This window comes from Sarcophilus harrisii, chromosome 1 (assembly GCF_902635505.1).
Source record: "Sarcophilus harrisii chromosome 1, mSarHar1.11, whole genome shotgun sequence".
NCBI lineage: Eukaryota > Metazoa > Chordata > Mammalia > Dasyuromorphia > Dasyuridae > Sarcophilus > Sarcophilus harrisii.
Genome location: NC_045426.1, coordinates 79,621,147 through 79,640,307, shown reverse-complemented (window position 1 = coordinate 79,640,307; position 19,161 = coordinate 79,621,147). Strand labels below are relative to the sequence as shown.

The following is a 19,161-nucleotide window of genomic DNA, read 5'->3' as shown; positions in this document are numbered from 1 at the left end:
TGTGCAAGTCCTGATGTGTTGTATAGGAAATGATGACTTTGGTGGGTGGAGGCAGAGGGGCAGGAAGAGAGATGGGGAGAGACTGCTGGCTGGAATGTTGCAACAGGAATGTTGCAGCTGCACACATTGCAATTGTGATCCCCCCTTCACCTCTGATCCTTCTTCACCTCTACTGAGAATAAAGATTGAAGATTTTCCCTTAATCTGAATTCCTGACTCCAGCTGATTTTAAAATATGAGGTCATCACAGAGAGCCATCTACACCCAGAGAAAGAACCATGAGAACAGAGGGTTGGACACAACATAGCATTCTCAATCTCTGTTATTTGCTTGCATTTTTTTCTCAGTTTTCTTTTTCTTCCTTCTTGATCTTTCTTACACAACCAGATAACTGTATAAATATGTATACACAATTGGATCTAATATGTATTTCAACATATTTAACATGTATTGGACTACCTGCCATCTAGGGGCAGGGTTTAGGGGGAAGGAGGGGAAAATTTGCAACAAAAGGTTATGCAAGGGTCAATGTTAGAAAAATTATCCATGCATATGCTTTGTAAATAAAAGCTTTAATTTTTTTTATTTAATAGCTTTTTATTTACAGGTTATATGTATGGATAACTTTACAACATTAACAATTGCCAAACCTCTTGTTCCAATTTTTCACCTCTTACCCCCAACGCCCTCCCCCAGATGGCAGGATGACCAGTAGATGTTAAATATATTAATATATAAATTAGATACACAATAAGTATACATGACCAAACTTATTTTGCTGTACAAAAAGAATCAGACTCTGAAATATTGTACAATTAGCTTGTGAAGGAAATAAAAAATGCAGGTGGGCATGAATATAGGGATTGGGAACTCAATGTAATGGTTTTTAGTCATCTCCCAGAGTTCTTTCTCTGGGCATAGCTGGTTCAGTTCATTACTGCTCCATTGGAAATGATTTGGTTGATCTCCTTGCTGAGGATGGCCAGGTCCATCAGAACTGGTCATCATATGGTATTGTTGTTGAAGTATATAATGATCTCCTGGTCCTGCTCGTTTCACTCAGCATCAGTTCGTGTAAGTCTCTCCAGGCAAAAGATTTAATTTTTTAAAAATAAGATTTTATGTTGATTGTTTCTGAGACAGAAGGTAGTAGGAAAAGAGCTACATTGGACCTTAAGCAGGTAAGTCGCTTAAATTTTCTGGACTTTTTTCTGTAAAATAATATTTAAGATTCCTTTCCACTATGAAGGATTTTACCAGGGTATCAAGGGATTAATTATACCCCTGGTCCACAGAAAAATTTAAAGGAAGGAATAAACTTCTATTACGGCAATAGAAAATCCAGTTCAAAGATCCAAAGAGGATCCAGGATGAAACATGCAGGAAAATCTGGCAAAGACCTGCCTAATGCAGAGTACTGCTTCTGAGGCCAAGTAGGTTTGCTTTAGATATCATTGAAAATTGGGCTCTGTAAAATGACAGGAAAAAATAATGATGAATATTGGAGGGGATGTAAGAAAACTGGGACAGAGATGCATTGTTGGTGGAGTTGTGAATGAATCCACCCATTCTGGAGAGCAATCTTCAATTGTGCCCAAAAAGTTATCAAACCGTGCATACCCTTTGACCCAGCAGTGTTACTACTGGGCTTATATCCCAAAGAGATCATAAAGAAGGGAAAGGGACCTGTATGTGCATGAATGTTTGTGGCAGGTCTCTTTGTAGTGGCTAGAAATTGGAACCTGAGTGGATGCCCTTCAATTGGAGAATGATTGGGTAAATTGTGGTATATGAACGTTATGGAATATTATTGTTCTTTAAGAAATGACCAGCAGAATGAATACAGAGAAGCTTGGAGGGAATTACATGAACTGATGCTAAGTAAAATGAGCAGAATCAGGAGATCATTATATACTTCAACAACAATACTGTATGAGGATGTATTCTGATGGAAATGGATTTTTTTTGACAAAGAGAAGATCTAACTCAGTTCCAATTGATCAATGATGGACAGAAGCAGCTACACCCAGAGAAAGAATACTGGGAAATGAATGTAAACTGTTTGCATTTTTGTTTTTCTTCCCGGGTTATTTTTACCTTCTGAATCCAACTCTTCCTGTACAATAAGAGAACTGTTTGGTTCTGCACACATATATTGTATCTAGGAAATACTGTGACATATTTAACATGTACACAACTGCTTGCCATCTGGGGGAAGGGGTGGAGGAAGGGAAGGGAAAAGTCAGAACAGAAGTGAGTGCAAAAGATAATGTAAAAAATTACCCAGGCATGAGTTCTGTCAACAAAAAGTTATAATTATTAAAAAAAATAAAATAATAAAAGAAAATTGGGTTCTGCCTTGGGGGTCCAATTGTGCTGAGAATTTGGACTTTTTCTTTCTCTTATGTGGCATTTTGTTGTGTCCTGCTTTCTAGAGCCCCCACACTGGGGTGATTAAAATATACCTTCCTAGTGCAGAAGTGATGAAGCGGGACTCCCGAGGATGATGGGAAAACGGAGTCCGTTTATTTCAAGGACTTTCCCCTTTTATACCCTCATATCCTTAAGTAACAAAAACACTGGACATGCACTAAGGATATACTGCACACATGGGACCACATGAACAACTTGCTGTTGTATGTAGTTTGCCACCTGGTATCACTATGCCTCAATCTCCACACAGATTGTCACTGTCCCTCTCCCCCCTCCACTTCTCTGGAAGGCCGAGAGCCCTTAGGGGAGATGGGGAGCTGAACCAGACATTGTCAGCAGGTTCCCTCTGGGCTGAAGGGTCTTATAGCTCATCCAGAGTTTCCCCACTGACTGTGACCCTCATGAGCACTTGAGCTAAGAAAATATTAGGAGCAGAATAGAAAAGTGCCATTTGTCAGAATTACAGGAATCTTCCTGAAACATGAGCAGTCTCATTTAGTGCTTTGACAAAGTTTACTGCCCTGCTCAAGAAATGCTGGAACTCTATTAGAAAGCTTTAAAAGAAAAAAAAAAAAAAAGGCAATCTATATAACAGTATTCTTTGCTATCCAAATCAGCACAAATAAAACTAGTTTGGTTTTTTTTTAATTTTTTTTTTTTTACAATCACTTAAAACTGTCAGACCACAAACTTATTTACATTCTTATTTACAAGGAAACAAGCAAAATACCCATCTAAAATAGTTTTTAAAATCCTTTGAAGTCACTACACCTACCAAACATGATGGACATTATTTTCAATAGGCATATTTGTTTGTGCATATTTCTCCTTAAGTAGTATTTTACCCTTGATGCATAACTTTTGAAATTAAGGAAAAAACAGCAAGCAGGAAGGTCACAACACAGTATGCATTTCATTTTGTTCCAAACAAGCAGCTAATAAAAGGCAAAATACAGGAAACAAAGTGCATCAGTTCCAATGAGTTAGTATATGAAAGAGGCCTAAATATGGTGCTGGTACCAGCCAGGAGTCCCTCCTCAGCAGACCTCTGATTGTCTACGTTAGTTATTAGACTAAAAAGGAGGAAAGGGGAAAAGAAGAGGGAGAAACTCAAAACCTCAAGAGACCTTCTTTAAAGGTTTCTTGCAAAGTAGAACTACGTAAGTGATGATACAACCAGCTTATTGTTTTTGCCTGAGTATCATAACCTACCAAAGTCAGCTGCTTCTTCTGTTAGTTTGTTCCAGAATTCAAACCACCATCTTTTCAATTCAAGTGGCCTAGTGTTGTCCACTTTCATTCTACCAAAGTTGTAGGACAAGTAGGCTAAAGCTAATATATTGTAGCCATATGGAAACACTATGACCCTGGTGCAAAAAAAAAAAACTTTCAGATGGGGGCATTGTGTTATGCCATTTTTACCTACTGCCTTCAAAGTTGGTTGGAGTGAGACCCTTTACCATAGATAAAGGCTACAGGGTCAGTGTCTCACTGCTGGTGTCAGGGACCCATCTGACAAGGTTCTGACTTACTTCCTTTTGAATAGCAGTCCTTGAGATAGGTCACCACACTGGGACAGACTGAACCATGCATCTTAAACCAGGAAAGGACTCTGAGATGAGAATTAAAGGCCTATTTTTCTATTCTCTCACTTCAATTCCTGGTTTTGCTGGTTGTAAAAATAGAAGATTCTTCAAACATTGCAATAAAGAACCTTGTAATCTTCAGTGCATCCAACACCCACCCTCTACTCTTTTACCCTAAGGCTGCCTTCAAAAACAAGGCTATTTGTATGGTTTGGGCAAAGTTTTGAAGGGAGCACCCAAAAAGGTGAGCTTGAAATAGGATACAATCAGGCTTGTCTTTGAGCATACAGTTTAGAACTCTTCAGGTGGAAATGCAAGTCCACATGTGACTTACCTGGAGAAATTCAAGTTTCCAAAGTACTCACAGTCTCATGCAAAGGGTGAAATCAACAAAAGTTCATTAGTAAAGTGTTTGTAATAGTGAAAAAGTCAAGAATAAGTAATATTTGCATGAAAAGGATTGATTTTTTTTTTTTTTGGCTTTATGGTAGGCTTACTTTCTACAGTGGTTTTGAGGCAACACTTCACATACTGTAATGACCCAGGACCAACCAGTTCAGCTTCACAGAAGGGGCACTTGATTCCCACCAAAACTGATGGTATCCCCTTCTCATTAGCTTCATAAGGCCAATGAGTCTCCTACTGATTATACAGAAAAGTACTGAATTACTTTTAAAAACTAAAACTAAACAACAAACATTCCCTACAAACACATGTCTAGAGACCAAGTCCTGTATAGGCTTCTGCTATGGACTTAGATCTTGGCTTTTCTCTCAAAACATTAATGAGAATAGAAATAACTCAAACCTCTCAACATCTTAATCATAAGAAAAGTCTTTGGTGAACATGCCAGATAAATAAAAACCTCTTTAGTAGTTTATTCCAGTGCCCCCATTTATGTCAAAAAACCCCATGCTCTTAAAACCCTGATGTTCTCTGTACAGGAAAAAAAAAACCAACCAAAAAAAACGTTTACCTTGCTTTAGGGACATGGTTTTGAGACCTGATCCCAACAAATTAATTCCCATCATTCTTAGCCTATTTCAAATCCCAGATCACCTGCTGAAACTGGTACCAAGTAGAAAGTTAAGTTAAATCAAGTTCTGAAGAAGCTGTGATCCAATGTCCCCTATCTCACAGTGAGTTTAATTGTAAAAGAGGCACAGAAAAGTCAAGTTTGAGATCTGGCTAACTAGTTTTACTTGTGGAATAATTAAGAATTTATGTCTGCCAGGTTGGTAGGTATGTGGCCTGTTTTCAGAATACACTATGGAATATATGCTGGAGTTACCTATTCTGCAAAATAAAACTAAGAATAATATGAAAACTAACGAGTCCTACTGTGTTTTGATTAGATGGCTCAACTGCGTAACAACCTACCCCCAATTGTGCAGAACCCACAGCACATGTAGTTTAAATGATTCACCTAACAGCATGACCAAGCTGAAACAAATTCAGGAGCCTAAAGAAAAACTACAGCACATTAATATATTTCCAAAGTTGTCAATGCATGAGAAGCAAGCATACAGTTATGGAAGATTTATTCTGTTGGACTAGAGTGAACAAGAGTACCACCTGGGAATGAAATCTAGGCAAATATAACTATTCTTCAAAGAATTCTTTTTGAATGCAGCAACTAAGGATTATTCTCCAGAAATGAATAGCATATATATGTCTATATCTAGCAGAGAAATATTTTATGCAATTAAGAAGAATCATCCCTTTTGAAAATTCAAACTTGATTGTTCTTTCTCCTAAACGGGGGAGGATAGTGGGAAAGGTGGCAAGGGATGTTAAGAATCATGTATCTCCAGACTGTCTATAAACATTAATTTAACAGTTGGCATTTATCCCTGTTAAATTACCAAAAAGATGGAATACTACTAGAGGAAGTTAACCATGTACATACTGACATTTTTGTTATAAATGAAATCTGAAGACAAGCTATAGCTAAATAAATGGAAGGACAACTTGCATATTTTCCTCAGTAAGATGAATTAAAGGAATTGGCAAAATTGGTTTAATTTTTCTAAAGGCAACAATAAACAGTGTGTCAAAAGATACTTGGTTATCATGCCATGCAGCCCTTGTGATGAATGTAATCTTATATTGTTGAAGATGGATAAGAAAAATTCTTTGATGAAACTAATAACAAAATTAAGTCAATATATATTCCCATTCTGGTGGCTTTAATAGGAAAATAAGTAGAGAGAGGAAGAGGGCAAAAATCATGTTGGTAAATATGGTTTGAGATTTAAAAAAATGAAGACATCAAAGGACTGCAGGTTCCTCAGAAATTATGTGACTCTAAGACACTCAGATGGTCCTAGATATGGTAATCATATTACCACAATGTGAAAAACTAAAATGATTCACTTTAATAATTTTATTATGGTTACAGTCAAAGGTTCTGATAAAGGACTCATTTCCAAAATACATAGAGAATTGACTCTAATTTATAAGAAATCAAGCCATTCTCCAAATGATAAATGGTCAAAGGATATGAACAGACAATTTTCAGATGATGAAATTGAAACTATTACCACTCATATGAGTGTTCCAAATCACTATTGATCAGAGAAATGCAAATTAAGACAACTCTGAGATACCACTACACACCTGTCAGATTGGCTAGAATGACAGGGAAAGATAATACAGAATGTTGGAGGGGATGTGGGAAAACGGGGACACATACATTGTTGGTGGAATTGTGAACATCCATCCAGCCATTCTGGAGAGCAATTTGGAACTATGCTCACACAGTTATCAAACTGTACATACCCTTTGATCCAGCAGTGTTTCTACTGGGCTTATATGCCAAAGAAATCTTAAAGAAGGGAAAGGGACCTGTATGTGCATGAATGTTTGTGGCAGCCCTGTTTGTAGTGTCTAGAAGCTGGAAAATGAATGGATGCCCATCAATTTGGAGAATGGTTGGGTAAATTGTGGTATATGTTATGGAATATTATTGTTCTGTAAGAAACGATGAGCAGGATGAATACAGAGAGGCTTGCAAAATCTTACATGAACTGATGCTAAGTGAAATGAGCAGAACCAGGAGATCATTATATACCTCAACAACGATACTGTATGAGGATGTATTCTGATGGAAGTGAATTTCTTCGACAAAGAGAAGATCTAACTTAGTTTCAATTGATCAAGGATGGACAGAAGCAGCTACACCCAAAGAAAGAACACTAGGAAATGAATGTAAACTGCTTGCATTTTTGTTCTTCTTCCCGGGTTATTTATACCTTCTAAATCCAATTCTCCCTGAGCCACAAGAGAACTGTTTGGTTCTGCACACATATATTGTATCCAAGATCTACTGTAACCTATTTAACATGTATAGGACTGCTTGTCATCTGGGGGAGGGGGTGGAGGGAGGGAGGGAGGGGAAAAATCAGAACAGAAGTGAGTGCAAGGGATAATGTTGTAAAAAATTACCCTGGCATGGGTTCTGTCAATAAAAAGTTATTTTAAAAAATAATAATTTTATTATGGAAAAGACTAATTACTGATCCAATAACCATCTGAGCTGATGAAAGCAAAAGTTAAGAAGAAAAGAAATGAATAATTTTAACAGGAGCAACACAGTGGTGTGAAGAGGATGTGAGAGATAGAGAAGTCTATATTGAAATGCTCGCTCTATTACTTCATCCCTAGCAAATAAGCAAGTCTATTAACTTCTCTGGGTCTCTGTTTTCCTAATTAAATCTATGTAAGTATCAAATTAAAAGGAAGTCTATGGATGAATATAAGATACTCCTTTCAACCTGATTTGTTGAAATCAATTACTAATTTTAAAAAGTGAGAAATACTGACCAAAAAAAAGATATAGTCATGATTTTTAAAGAGAAATTTACAAGATGCAAAGCAATCACTAGTCTAGTTAATAGACCCAAAGACCCCCAAAAATGCCTAAGCAAAAAACATTTAATCTTCTTGCCAAGGGTAGAGAAATGGCAGTCACAGACACCATTGGTTTAATATATAAGCTTATTTGTTGAAAAGGAAAAATAAGAGCATTATCACTTCACAAAATAACATAAAAGCAATTGTAGGTAAAAAATGATTTGGTTAAGAATGTGACATGAGGCCGAGCTGAGCTAGGTCATCCTGAGAGCATTTGCAGACAAAACTGGACTATGGGAATTATAACTGACATGAGAAGGATACATTGGCCAGCATTTTTACCGTACTGGTTTCCTTAATCAAATTGTATAAATTTAACTAACACACGTGTACCTGCACATTTTAATACCCAATTTACTACATAGAGAGGTGTTTATAGTACTTATAAAGTTGAGAAGAATGGCTGATCTGACAAAATGCATATAGAAGAAATCTGTGCTCAAGGTGGTCATTGTCAAGGCACTCTGGGGTCCATTTTCAAGCTATTTCAAAGAGGAAAAGATTCTGAAAGAATAGAAAAGACCACAGATGGTGTGACTGAGATTTCAATAACTATTAACCCACATACCCATTTTCTAAGTTCTATAACATCTTTAGGAGAATGGCCTGCATAATCATCAAAGGGAACCTCGATGAAAACATGAAAAAGGAACAAGCAGGCTTTCATAAGTCGTAATACAGCAAGAATTATATCTATTGTTTGTTTGTTTTTTAAGTATTTGATTCAGCAGAACAAATGATCCTTGAAGGCTCTCTTCTAAAAAGGTTACCTCCCATACATACATTAGAAATATAGGAGACTAACATTAGCAATCTGCTGAGCACTGAAATTAAGGATTCTTAGTGTCTAACACTATTTCCTGGCACATAGCAGGTCTTTAATAAATGCTTATTGACAGATTGATCAAGTAAGGTATAAAAAAAGGGACTCATCTGGTCACCCAATGTGTTCTCTGAGATAGTAAAAAATACTCTTTTTGGAATTCAAACACAGAAATGAGGTTTTCCAAATGCTCCCATTCACAGATAACATTGTATCAACTGCATCCATCCCTAATAAGCTAAAAAAACTAAAACAACAAAACAAAAAATAACATCTCCTTAAGTCATAGCAATGAAAAAGAGATTGTTCTAATCTTATATACTATAAAAATAAAATAGATGAAAAATTTGTATTTCCCAGGCTGTGATATGTAGCTATATGTTCATTTATGTTGATTCGTGTGTGTGTGTGTGTGTGTGTATATATATATATATATATACACACACACACACACACACACATATATATATATCTCCTGCACAGGTGCTAACAAATGGATGATGATGAGTTGGGCTGAGAATGGAGATTAGGTTAAACTATATATCTGGAAAATTTTGTAGTACTTTCAACAATTCCAAATTGCTACTACTGGAATTTAACACCAGTATTCTGCCAGGCTGCAAATAATGGAACAGCATGATCTTGAATGAATCTAAACTGCAGGTAACCCAAAGAGAAATAACAAAAATTATGGGTATAAATAAACCGCTGCATATTCACAATGATGACATACCCGCAAGAAGCAGAGATCCTGAAGGTATTTTGGAAGTCATGTGTAGCCAGAAAAGGTGTTACAGATGGATGGCCTGGTAATTTACATTAGTAAACCTGAGACAGTAAAAGAACGGAAAGAAGACTTCCCTCAGGCTGGGGGATTCCTCCATAGAAGACTCATGAAAAGTACTAATTAAGAATCATCAGTGTGGAACTGGTGTGACTGGAGGAAGAAACACCCAGAAAGAGAAGAGAATGGATACAAAATATTAAAGTTGAGTTAAACCTCCCAGCTCACATCATCAGTTTTCTAACCTTTCCAACAAAATGAAATGAGGTTACTACTTTAATTACTCACTAATCACTAAATTAATTTAATGAATGAATTAATAAATTACTGATATGAAATGTATATTTTAAAGGACACAGCAACACACTAAACATTCCCAAACTACTGCTTCCATGTGGGAGTTCCAGTTTTTTTTTCCCCCCCTTGAGTTTAACCCTGTATCTTTAATCCAGTTGTTGAAGGAAGTTTATTTATTGAGGGAATTAATGCAAAAGATATTTGGCAGAAAATTCCCTAGACATAACTGCTTCTGTCTGAAGTTAAACTCTTCTTCCAAAAAACAGCCGCGAGATTTTATTTAGCTTGTATAGTACATGTATTGAGAGCATGTTAAAATATTGTGAGAGTGGGCAGGAGAAGAGAAATATAATAGCCTTAGAATGAGAAATCAAAAAATCCAGGTCCTCTTTCAGACCAGTTTGTTTAATTTTGTAAGGTTACCATCTTTTGGGCGCTTCACTTTTCCCCAAACATAAAACTGGAGAGATCTAATGGGTTTATTGCTAAAGTCCCCTTTTTAGGCTCGAGAATTACACGGTTCCTTTGTAAGTAAAAATAGATTTTCAAGGGAAGTGACAATTCAATTGTTGTGTTCAGAGGATTTTTACATGTAAGGGATATTTAATTTTCTTAATTAAAACAGGAAAAATATGAAATTACAAACCCCAATTATAAAATTCCAATTTTGGGGGTGAGAAGAATTTTCCTTAACTTTCCCAGAAATTATCAATTGAACTGATTCAAGTACTGGGTAGTTAGGATCAGTAAAAAATTTAATTAAGACACCAAAAAGTGATCTCTCCAGTTAATGTCCAATACTATACATTTTCCCCCACTCCTTTATCAGACCCATTTTTACATCCAGATATCCATTATCACTGTTCATTATGGTATATTTTACTTATATTAAAAACTTTTACTATGAGAGACCTCCACAAATGCTACTTTGATGACTTGCTGTGGAAGTGACTGAGAGTCCTGGAAATCCATCCCAGGGAAGCAGAGATATGTTTAATTATCCATACTGGAAAAACTAAGTGGATGAAAAATGTATATATTCTGGAGCAAGGGTGGAGAACATCCAGCCTGCAGGCCACTTAAGACCCGCAAAATCATTTGCTAAGGTGACCAACCATAGGTGATGATGAGCTGAAAGGTAGATACAACTTCCCACTGCCCAAGTTCTATAATTTTGTATGGTCCACAAATGATGTTATAATTGTCCAAATGGCTTTTGACAGAAAAAAGTTTCCCCACCCCTGCTCTAGAGTATGATATGTATTTGGTGTCAATTTGTAGAGCTGTCTACTTATTAATACACATATCTTGGACAAATATTGTGCATAGATAACAAGCTGGAGCCAGAATCAAAGAGTAAGATGGCAAGATGGACTGGGTTAGGAAACTGTTTGCCCAGCAGAATGTGTCTAGTGATGGTGAGTGAGTCTTGGTGATAAGTGAACAGGTCCTGAAGAATTAAAGTTGAGGGCCACCCAAAAGAAAATGAAGAAGTTCAAAGTTGTGATGAATAATCTGCAAAGCATTCATTACCAACCAAAATTTACACAGGTGGTATAAAGCAAAGCTTCTTAAACTGGGGGTCACAACTCCATGTAGGGTCAAATAACTGAGTGAGGATCATGAAATTATGATTTATTATGAATGTTTGATTTATATGCCTATATATACAGGATCTTGTAAAAATTTCTCAGGTAAAAGGGGGTCATGAGTGGAAATAAATTTAAGAAGCTCTGCTATAAAGGATGTCATCAGAAAGATGTTTGCCAGCACAATGTATGATGATAGTCAGTTCCAACTGATATAGGCGCAGTTTCAGGAGAACCAGAGGAAGTTCCTAGTACTTTGAATGGACCCTTTGTGGAGAATTTATGGGAAGGATGTTTTCCAAAAGATCCAAGGGCATGGATAGATTATGATCTGCAGTACCAAAAGAAATACTTACCCTGATAAAATCACTGATCCACTCAAGTAAGTATCCAAATACCAAAAAACCATCTAGAAGCTACTGAATGTTGAAAAAAATAAATGGATGCCTTATTTACTATATATACTTATTAAAACTTCTTTAAAATGCACTGTAATAACTTGTATTACTGTCAATTGGCTATACAGTTTAATTTAAGGGAGTTCACTCACTATTTAATGTACAGAAGATCCAGATCTCATAAGTTCTGCTGTCCATAGTTATAATAAAAATTTCTAATCAATTTTTGTTAGTAGCACTGAGGAAATATAAAATAAAATGAAGAAGATGGATGGTTTGAATATAGAATGCTGGTGCCTAGGGATAATTCAGAAAAAATTTCCACCAAAATTCATAATTTAAAGGAGGTGAAGAAATGTTTCTTTTTTCCCCATCCATAGTGAAATCAAGAGATCTTAGCTGGACAGTTCTTCTGAAACCTCCCAACGACATAACTGTGAAAGGAAATTCATTTGGATTTTCAATTTAACTTAAAGCAGGGTCATAAATATTAAAAATATGGCAAGATTTAAAAAGAGATTATATATTTGTTCCAGCAGGTTTACCTAAATGTGGATCTTGAGATTCCTCTGCAATTAAATCAGAGAAGTCAAAAAATGTATAGAGGTCCAACAATTTTCTGACCTCTCCACTTTTTAGATTTTTTTAAACCACCTCCACAGAATGCTGATTTTTAACTTGTGCGCTAGGTTCCTGAAAAAACAAACAAACAAACAAAAAAAAACTAATGTTTTAACTACTTGGCTTAAAAGTACTAACTACTTGGTAGGGCTGGGAATGAAGTGAAGGCAGGCTTGTCTGTTTGTCAAATGAATTTTAGCTAGATGAAAAAAAAAATCTTGGGATAGGACAGAAGGGGTAGTCACTATAGGAGAAAAAGGAAAAACAAAATCCTCGAGAAGCTCAAGAGAAACCCATTCAATTAAATTACTAACAAATCTCTGATATGCCACACTTAACTAGATGACCAGTATGAAAGACGGAAGAGATGTCTGTAAAGTATGACATGAGAATTTTGGGTTCAGGTAAATTTCAGGAACTGTTCGTAGCTCCCACAAATTTTTTCACTATAATTTTTTAAAAATGTCTTTCTTCAACTTTCAGCTTACATAATTTCTTATTGTTATTGTGACAGCAAAAGAAGCATCACAGGAAAAAAAAATGCCACCCAGAACTGTTAACTACAATTGTCAACAGAATTAGTAACAAAAAGAAATCACCAGGAAAGGCTTTTTTAAAATGGGCTGAAATGAACTATACATATATAAAGCCCAGGTTCCACAAAACATTCCCCAATGAGCTGCTTTTAGTTTTAAAAAGCTTGAAAAGAACATTGAAAATGGAGCACTGATCTTCCTTAAGGCGTAGCCTTATAGCAGTGCTAAGTTAAAGCCATGTTCTCTTTTCCCAAGAAAAAGAAGCAGGGAACAAGTCAACCTACCCATGGGAAGGAACAAAAAGAAAAGAAGCAACAGAAAAAGTATTTTCCAGCAGCCTAGGATATTACTTAGTTCTTAGTCCACATCACCTGAATTTGTGAAACACTTATTCTCCTCACAGGAGTCTCTTTCTTTTCCCACAATCATTTATTTAAAAAAAAAAAAAAAATTGTAATCTGATGAACAAAGGACTACCACAATTCCATTGGCAGGGTAGACACTTAGTGTGCATTGTTTTACTTCATGTGTGTGGTCTTCCTTCCCTGAAAGTGCAAAATCACAGCAGGCAGACATCTGGAGGTCACCAACGTCAGCATGCCATCTCAGAGAGGGTACCAATGGCTCACTGCATTTGTGCTTCAAAGGTCCAGTTCACCTTGGCCATCCTTCTCAGTTAGCAAATTGCTGATAAAAGGCAAACTTGATCCTCTCTATGTGATGGCAAAGTTTGATAGCAGGGCCCAACTTCAAGTCCATGCACTCTTGAACAGTGGGAAGGGTAAGGAGTAGTAGGGCCTGCCCATCAATTTCCTGTTAACAAATAAAAAGAGGAGTTTTCTATTAATTGTATGTATTGGTTAATTCATCAGAAACTTCATTTACTAAGCAAAGGAAGTAGTTTTTTTTTCCTTCTCTTTTTCAGAAAATGTTTACTAATTTTTTTCATAATCATCATTACTAACCCATATTCAAAACCTAATAATATTATAGATTCATCAACAATGCCTCCAAAATGACTTATCTCTTGTTTTCAGGCATTTAACAAAAAAAATTAAGGTAAAGATGGTAGCCCTCTAAAAGGAACTGATTATACATTCACCTAACTAAACTTAAAAGTGTTTCGTTTCAATGTTTTTGCTCTACAAAGTGAGCAGAAAACTCATGAAACTCTTAAGTTATCTGATCATCAAAAAAATTCTCTGGATAACATATAATAAACTCTCCCACCCATTTTAAAAACAATATCCTTCTATTTTTTATAATTAATAAGAACAATGGGATTATTTTGTTGCTTAAAGTTTCCCTTAAAATTGATCACCAGTGACTAGAGGGCATTGAAGAACTTCAAATACAAGTATGTGGGGGGTGGGGAGCTGGGCAGGTGTATATGTATATCTGTGTACATGTATGTGCGGACACAACACTCTCTCCTAAAGTCTTAGTGGAATTTTAAATTAATAAACCTAAAACTGCAATAAAATTTTTGGATTATTCTCTATATACTTTTCAGTCACTTATTTAAAATAAATATAATTCAATTTTTAGAACTTGTATTTATCACTGGTAGGAAATCAATAATTACTTAGCAAGCATTCTTCAATTATTTCAGTCATGTCCAACCCCATTTGGGGTTTTCTTGGCAAAAATATTAGTCATTTGCCATTTTGTTCTCCAGCTCATTTTACAGATAAAGGAACTGAGGCAAACAGGATTACGTGATTTGTCCAGAATGAAACTCAGGAAGATGAGTCTTCTTGACTCCAGGCTGAGCACTCTACCCAATATGCCACATGGCTGCCTTGTATTTAGCAAACATTATGCTATAATAATCAAAAAAATGGTTTATCATATTTATTACCTGAGGGCAACTAGATGATACAGTAGATAGAGTGCTGGGTTCAGAATCAGAAGATTCTGACTTCAAATCAGATACCTACTATGTGTGCAAGTCACTTAATCTCTGCTTGCCTCAGTTTCTTTATCTACAAAATGGAGATAAGTAATAGCAACTGCCTCTTAGTTATTATAAGGACCAAATAATAACTATAAAGTACTTAGCACAGTACTTGGGCACATGTTAAGAGCTGTAAATGCTTTTCCCTTCTCTAACTTGGAAAAATTAATATGAAACTCTTGTATTTTTTTTTTAAGTCTGGACAAAAAAAACAACTTGCTTTTAAAAGTTTGTGGATGAACAGGATGATTTCAGAAAGGCCTGGAGAGACTTACACGAACTGATGCTGAGTGAAATGAGCAGGACCAGGAGATCATTATATACTTCAACAACAATACTAGATGATGACTAGTCCTGATGGATCAGGCCATCCTCAGCAACAAGATCAACCAAATCATTTCTAATGGAGCAGTAATGAACTGAACTAACTATACCCAGAAAAAGAACTCTGGGAGATGACTAAAAACCATTACATTGAATTCCCAGTCCCTATATTTATGCACACCTGCATCTTTGATTTCCTTCACAAGCTAATTGTACAATAATTCAGAGTCTGATTCTTTTTGTACAGCAAAATAATGTTTTGGTCATGTATACTTATTGTGTATCTAAGTTATATTTTAATATATTTAACATCTACTGGTCATCCTGCCATCTAGGGGAGGGGGGGGGGGGGAAGAGGTGAAAAATTGGAACAAGAGGTTTGGCAATTGTTAATGCTGTAAAGTTACCCATGTATATATCCTGTAAATTAAAGGGTATTAAATAAAATAAAAAAAAAAAAAAAAAGAAAATGATATTGAATAATATTCCTAAAAAAAAAAAAAAAAGTTTGTGGATGAATTGTGACTAAACATATCTAAATCTTTTCCCTTATAAGATACATTAACAAAAATTCAAAGCATCCATAGTACCTGATCCAGGAATATTCTTGCTAATGGAGCACAGTCTGTAGATTTGATGAACCGCACAACATCAGCCACACTCCACTCCAGTGGGTTACTGTCCAGCTGCAGTTTTTCAGCAACTTCAATCTTTATTTCCTTCATTTCCACCAAATAAAAGATAATTTTGCAGTATTATAAATTCTGGCTATAAACACCTTGAAACAATGTCTACATAACTTTTCTTTCTGATGCAAAGCAATGAAATCTATGTTTAAAATGGGTTTAGGGCAGATTCCTCATGAAAATGACCACTGACATTCTAGGAACTCAATAAATGCTTGTGGTATTATTCAAGATGATTATCACAAAAAATAAAGGGAAGATTTAATTTTGTTGAAGTATCTGAACCATTTAAAGAAAAAGACAACATAAATATATCCAAATTATATGGATAGTGTTTCTAATAAAACAAAACTTTAAGCTAAAAATCAAGAAATTATTTAAGGTCCTTTGTATCCACTGTGTATGTGATATATCTATACTAGTTAGACTGAAAGCTCTTTGAAGTAGAAATCATTTTCCCCTTAGTCTTTGAAACTCTAGTACCCCACTTAATGTTTGGCACACTATAGGTATTTACTAAATGCTTATTTGTTGATTACTATTAATCATTTTGAATTAATTCTGTTTTGATGCCATGTTTCCACTAGGAGCTCTAAGGGTAGGTGGAAGGGATTGTGTGATAAATATCTGAATCTTCTCAAAGGGTAGAATAGTGTTTTTTTATTTCCAGAGTACCTGATAAATGGTTGTTAAAAAAAAAAAATCTACATAATTTCTAGAATTTATATGTGTAGTATTTCAACAAATTGGCTTTATTAAAATCAAACATGTCAATGGTTTTAAAAACGGAGAGTGAACCTAAAAGTATCTATTATAAGAAACTCAAAGAACATTTTTCTAAATCACTAATAAGCTGAACAAGAAAGCATCTTTTCATATGTGTATTTTTTTTTTTTTAATAGAAGTCCAGCAGTCACACTTTCTAGGACTCTTTCTGGCATATACAATTCTCACAAAAATTCTTTGGCAAGTAATTGTTGCACTGTGAACTCACGAGAAGTCCAAAAAAATTCAAGTCCATCTAACAAGTTTATCTCTATAAAAGTTCGATTCTTACAAAAATCCAAGGGCAAAGGAGAAAAAAATAAATTGTTAAATATGTACCTTTGGTGAAGGAGGTTTATTCTCATCATCAGAGAAAGAAAAAGTGCGAAGTTTTCTTTTTCTCTTGTCTCGCTCCTGAGCCAATGAATGAGACAATTCACTTTGGGTAGGAGAGGAAGAGCATGATTTCTTTTCTGACACTTCTGATTCTTCCTGCAGTTCATCTTGCTGTTCAGAGGCACTATCTTCACTTAGAGATTCTTCATCTACTTCATCCTGATCATCATCATCTTCACATCCACTGCCCTATAGCACACAAAAAAGACATCGCTCAAATTATCAAAAACATTGGTTTTTGCAACATAAAAGAATTTCTTGTAAGCCAGAGTCAAATTACCAAAGTCTACAGAATCTGCTTACTATTGAAATGTGCATGAAGTAATGTTTATCAAAGGGAGAACCACTATGAAGCAAATACAGTTGTAGCTCACTCCTCTCCCAGGTCCCCTCCACGTACCTGAGGAGAGCCTGCTGGTGTGTTATCAACAGATGTTGAGGAACGCTTCTTCTTATGGACAAAGAAGTTCTTCCTCCTCTTCCGTCTCTTGTTTGTTTTCTTCATGACACACTCTAAGTTACTGTGCCCACCAGGCGGTCGCCCAATTCTTTTGTTTTTCTTCTTTCCATAATAGTGTGCTGGAGGAATGTGACCAAAAAAGAAAGAGACTTTTGTATCACCTTTTCTGCATGACTGTGGCACTTCAAGCCTACTCATTTCAAAATTCAGCAGAGAAGGCAGTACTAACGAGGTCAGAGGCTGAGAAAAAAGAAGTCAAGAGATGATGGCAATCTGTCAATAGACGGATTAAGGGAGAGGCCCTAGCTATACAAAAACAGAAAGGAACAGTCTCTGCCCTCAGGCAAGTTATTTTCTAATAGGGAAGACAATGTAATAAGTCTAAACAACACAGGCACACCTTGCACCCACCTGTGTGCACATACACACATATAGACACACACACACACACACACATACACGCGTACTTTTTTTTTGGCCGGAGGGGATCAAGAAAGGCTTTATGAAGAAGGCATCACTTAAGAAAAGTTTTAAGGAAACAGGGGATTTTAAAAGGAAGAAATTGTTTTGCAATTCTCTAATGAATTTATCATGTAATATTTTATGTCATAATTATATGGGTTTGTGTCTTATCAAATTCCATTAGAATAAACTTCATGAGATCAGGGACCATGATTTATCTAAGTTTTATGCCCTATATATCAGCTTCCTTCCTTCACAATTTGAATGCAATTTAAAATGTTTATCTTCCTTGGCATGAATATTTGCATGGAAATCTTACCCTAGTCAGAAATGATAAAAATCATCTAAAATTTTTTATTTCAATTTTTTAGAGTTTTTTTAATATTCACAAAAATTGTATGAGTTTAACTTATAGGACAACTTAAAGACATTATTAGGAAATTGACTAATTTTTAGTAAAATAGTATTAAAAATAGTGCACTTGTATAACCTTTTTTTGAAAGTGTCACCATGCTTCTGAGAGTGGATGTTTGTGTGTGTGTGTGTGTGTGTGTGTGTGTGTGTTCAAATGCATACGAATAAAAATCATTCATCAACTGACAAAAATAAAAAGGATATGAAAAAGCAGTTTTCAATGGAAGAAATTCAAGCTATCAATACATGTATGAAAAACAACCAATAACTCTGCTAGACCATCTTACACACCTATCAGACTGACAAAGTTTACAAATAAATGGATAACAAATGCTGAAGGGGCTGTGGGAAAACAGTACATTACTACACTGTTGGTAGTATTGTAAACTGGACCAACAATTTTGGAAAGCAATTTGAAACAGTGCCCCAAAAGCTATTAAATTGCACATAATGATCCAGAAATACTGCTACTATGTTTATACTCAAAAAAAAAAAAAGAGGAAAAATACCCATATGTACTAAAATATTCATGGCAGCTCTTTTTGTGGCAACAAATGAGGAGGAATTGCTGAATAAGTTATGACACATAAATGTGATGCAATACTATTGTGCTATTAGAAATGATGAAGGAAATGGTTTCAGAAAAACCTTGGAAGATCTGTAAGAACTAATGCTGAGTGAAATGATCAGAACTAGGAGAACAATATACAATAAC

General features: G+C 35.5%; 1 protein-coding gene across 4 annotated transcripts in view; it reads right to left on the bottom strand.

The window, feature by feature from the left end:
* Positions 1-12,728: 12,728 nt before the first annotated feature.
* Positions 12,729-19,161, bottom strand: part of SFMBT1 (Scm like with four mbt domains 1) — a 170,991-nt gene continuing 164,558 nt past the window's right edge. For all 4 annotated transcript variants that reach the window (XM_031957430.1, XM_003762561.4, XM_031957441.1 and 1 more), the window contains exons 18-21: positions 17,511-17,689; positions 17,054-17,299; positions 15,854-15,982; positions 12,729-13,795 (exon numbers count right to left, since the gene is read on the bottom strand). In XM_031957430.1, the coding sequence (XP_031813290.1) occupies positions 13,655-13,795; positions 15,854-15,982; positions 17,054-17,299; positions 17,511-17,689 (695 nt within the window). In that variant the 3' untranslated portion in view covers positions 12,729-13,654. The remainder of the gene's footprint in view (positions 13,796-15,853; positions 15,983-17,053; positions 17,300-17,510; positions 17,690-19,161) is intronic.